The sequence below is a fragment of the Drosophila persimilis genome, unplaced genomic scaffold (genome assembly GCF_003286085.1).
Source record: "Drosophila persimilis strain 14011-0111.01,24,50 unplaced genomic scaffold, DperRS2 tig00000002-arrow-pilon, whole genome shotgun sequence".
Taxonomy (NCBI): Eukaryota; Metazoa; Arthropoda; class Insecta; order Diptera; family Drosophilidae; genus Drosophila; species Drosophila persimilis.
The window spans coordinates 21,248,328-21,252,556 of record NW_020825289.1 but is presented as its reverse complement, the minus strand read 5'-3'; the positions used below and the strand labels follow the sequence as shown (position 1 = coordinate 21,252,556).

The 4,229-nt window shown below is 51.7% G+C and overlaps 1 protein-coding gene across 1 annotated transcript; it reads left to right on the top strand.

Annotated features, from left to right (window-relative positions):
* The first annotated feature begins 965 nt into the window (after window positions 1-965).
* LOC6601282 (isocitrate dehydrogenase [NAD] subunit alpha, mitochondrial) lies at window positions 966-2,318 on the top strand. Its single transcript, XM_002026318.2, has one exon. It carries the CDS (start codon window positions 984-986, stop codon window positions 2,217-2,219), a length of 1,236 nt encoding a protein of 411 aa, XP_002026354.1. The 5' UTR covers window positions 966-983; the 3' UTR covers window positions 2,220-2,318.
* The last annotated feature ends 1,911 nt before the right edge of the window (window positions 2,319-4,229 follow it).

Below are 4,229 nucleotides of genomic sequence, written 5' to 3'. Positions count from 1 at the left end.
GTTGCTTTTGCACTTGCACTTGCACTTACAGTTTCAGTTGCTTTTGCTTTTGCTTTTGCTGTTGGCAAATGTTTACACGAAGTTTTTCTAAGTTTTTGGCCATTCATTGGAGCGACTTTGTTGGCCAACTGCACTTTGTTGGCTTTTATGGGCAGGAAGCAGTCAATATTGAGGCCAAACGCGATAAAATATGATAGTAAACCAGAAGCAGAAGCAGAAGCAGAACCAGAGACAAACACATTACACAGCCAGAACTGGCTCCCTGTGAACTGAACTGAACTGAAGTGAAGTGAAGTTAGTGAAAGGTGGATCATAAAAGTAGTAGTCGTAAACCTGGAATCACTAGGGATCCATCCGCGTTGTCTTGGGTGAACAGCTTTCGTGCTTAATTTATAATTCTTAAATTGTAATCAGCGTTTCCCCGAATAATTACTGCATATTTATTTCAGGATTCTCCTGTCACCGAGGCCTGCCTTCCTCTCTGAGGCTGGTTCCCTGTGGTCTGTTCTTAATGGTCTGCTCGATTTTAATGGGCATGGTCCTGGCTCCTGTTGTGTGAAAAATCACTGGCTACGCCTCATAATTGCCACGCCCACGATGTGGAGCAAACATTATTCTGTCGGCGGCAGTTATTGTTTTTTCCCCCAGGAGCCGTTGACATGCCATTTGTCAATTTTACACAGACACCCAACACCCACCCACTGGCCACCCACCTCGTCAGGTATCAGCGATTAAGGGGGTGGGCGATGGGGAGGGAGACCGGCACCGGCCTGCCCTTTGAATCCCACATTGACCCACTTGGATCCACTGCCAAAGCGTGGCCAACCCATTGCCGGGAATGGGAATTTATGGATATGCCATTGAAATGCTGCCAAATCGATTTGCGGCCAGAAGTTTCGAATTCAACCGAACCGAGCATATGAGCAGACATTTCGATGTCATTTCATACACAGAATGAATATTTATAAACAAAATTTGATATAATGAACATTGTCCGACAGCTGCGATCGGGCCAGCGGCGAGCAGTCCTCGGGCTTTGTCAGCGTTATGCTTCGAAGGACCAGTCGAAGGACCAGTCAAAGGACCAGTCAAAGAACCAGTCGAAGAACCAGTCCAAGGACTGCGGCAAGCTCCAGGCGAGCAGCATATGCGGAAAGAGTCCTGGAAAATCAGGAGAACCTTCCACGGATTCCGGAAAATCAGACAAAGGACCCGACAAGGGAAAAGCCGACCCCAAGCGCAAGATGGTAACCATGATCGATGGCGACGGCGTGGGCGCGGAGTTGACGAATGCCGTGCTGGAGGTCTGCTGTGCGGCCAAGGTGCCCATCGACTGGGACATCTTCCATGAGCACAAGGCGCCCGACAGCGAGGACGTGTCGCCAGAGGTGCTGGAGTCGCTGCACCGCAACAAAGTCTCCATTAGGGGACCCATCAAGAGCCACCAATGGTTGGATAAGCTGCGCAAGGAGCTGAAACAGTTCGCGTACGTGTCCGTGTGCCAACACCTGGAGGGACACGAGTCGCCGTACGGCAAGTTCGACTGCGTGATCGTGCGGGACGAGTTCGAGGGGGAGTACTCGGGCATCGAGCACCGGGTGGTGCCCGGCGTGCTGCAGACCATTAAGGTGAGCACCTCCGTGGGCTCCACGCGGCTCGCCAAGTTCGTCTTCGACTACGCCCTGAAGGAGAAGCGCAAGAAGATCACAGTGGCCCACAAGGCGAACATCATGCAGCTGACGGACGGCAACTTCCTCGAGGCCATGCACGAGGAGGCCGACAAGCACGTGCAGGAGGTGCGCTTCGAGGAGCGCTACCTGGACACGGTCTGCCTGAACATGCTGATGAAGCCGGAGACCAACGACGTCCTTGTGTCCTCCAGCATGTACGGCGACGTCATCAGCACCATTGCCGGCAGCATGATGGGCGGCATCGGCATGTGCCCCGGCTACGCGGTCAGCTCCAAGGGCCTGATGTACAACTGCCAAATCAAGCCGCTCCAGGAGATGGTCGGCAAGGATCTGGTCAATCCCACCGGCTTCCTGCTCGCCGCCGTGCTCATGCTGCGCGAACTGAAGCTCGACGATCATGCAGCCAAGATTCAGTGCGCCATCCAATCGCTGTACCGGGACTCCGATGTCCGCACCCAGGATCTGGGCGGAGAGGCCAAGTGCTCGGAGTTTGTCCAGAAAGTGTGCGACATCCTGACCAGCGAGTGAAGAGATCTTTCCCTCAGTGTAGCCATTTATTCTGGGCGGCCAACCATTACCGCATTCGAGTTTTGTATTTAAATTATATATATTTCGAGTTTTAGACAATATTCCCCTTTTATTTGCTGCTAAATGGAATACAGTTTTCACTTAACGACTGGCCGGATCCTGCACTGAAATGCATCGCTCGACGGGGGTTTATGGGCCCGCCATATAACCGGGGACATTGTGATAATTTGCTGGGAACGGGGACCGAACTAAACACATTTATAATATGTAATTACCTCGCATTTAATTCACTCCTTTCCCTGGGGGTGGGGGAGTGGAAGAAGTCATAAAAGTCGCCATTCGCTTGGCTATCGCCTGGCAGTCGTATATTTATATAGCCTCCAGTCCCCAGTTCCCAGTTCCCAGTCCGTGCTCTCTGCTCTACAAGGATGCTGGCTGCTGGGTGCTGGGTGCAGCGCATTTCGACAGATTTATGGCCGCACGGCATTAACCGCCACAGATGCCAGATGCAGTTTCCTTTGGCGGTGCCCCTTTGCCTCCTTTGCCTCTTACCCTCTCCCCTTTTTTCGGCTCTTAATTAAGTTGCATTTCGAGTCCTGCCACGTGCTCTGCAGAGGCGGAGGCAGAGGCAGGTCCTCGGGTGCACTCTCTGATAATAAAAGCACATGTTGACATCTGCCCACAGTGTCAGGAGCCCATTATGTACCTATTTGGAGGCTATGGTGGATGTCCTGGCTCCTGCTGGGTGTTGGGTGTCGCTGCCCTTGCTCTGCGGATGGCCATGGCCCTTGGGCGGGGGCGGTGCCTGGGGGGAGGACCGCTTTTAGTGCCGCTTAAGCTTTTTACACATTTTCGTTTATGGTCTCTGTCGTTTCACTGTTCCGCCGCTTCGCTTCGCTTCCCATCCCGCCAGGACGTTCCGTGCTGTCAAGGCTGTGCCTATTAGTCCCCGTCTACCCCCCTACCCCCGGCCCTATTCATCTGCCTGCATCCTTTTGTTTTTCTTAAATTGGAATGTCATAAAAGTGTATGTTTGCTTATTTAAAAATCATCCCAAAGAAAAAAAGGGAGCGGAAAGCAAAAGGCATCGCATTGTTTCTCTTACTGTCTTCTGCTTCCTTTTCAGCCTTATCCGTTGTCCTTTTCCCAGGCTTCTCCTGCTCCTTCTTCCGCCACTTTTGTTGCATGGTGCTGGTGCCCTCTCGTATCTGGTGTTTGTCTGCGTCTACTTCCGTCTCCGGTTGCACGCTCGCCACTGCTTGGGCCCTTTTTTATTACTTCTGGCGCACATGCTGCTCCTGCACGTAGCTGCTCCTGTTTTGTTGACTTTTAATGGATTTTTATTAAAAGCAAATGGGCAATGCACCAGCATGCAAAATGGAAATTCAAATCAAGCCGGCAAGGAGCAGAGAAGAATGCTCTTGATTGCTCTTTGCATTGCAGATGCAGTTGCAGATGGAAATGCCAATTCAATTTCAGGCCCAAGGATACCATTCTGCTGCAGAAGGCTAGCAAAGATACGCATTTCAAAGATACTTCTGCGACAGCGAGTCATGGTCATGGTCACACATCGCTGGGGAATGGGGAGTGGGGAGTGGGGAGTGGGTACTCCGTATTGGATATTGGGTATTCTACTGTAATTTCCTTCCTGTCTGATCTCCGCGCTTATTTATTTCGTTGTTTTTCGATTGGGCCACCTTTGACCTTTTTGGACCTTTTCTCCTTGATTTTGTTCCACTCAGTTGAAGGTTCGTTTGTTTCCTGTCAATCCAACGAACTGCAAATATGGAGCGTAAATTGACGTCCCCTTGCCCCCGGCAAGACTTTCAACCCGCCCAACCACCCACCCGCACAGACAGTAATTCGGCCCGTGGGCATCATTTGCACAGCGCCCCGATAACAACGACAACGACAACGACAACGACCTTGACTTGATCCCGGCTGGCGGAGTCGCAGGCCTGCCAACGGGTTGAAGTGATTTGATTTAATCATCGACCAGCGACGACTGGT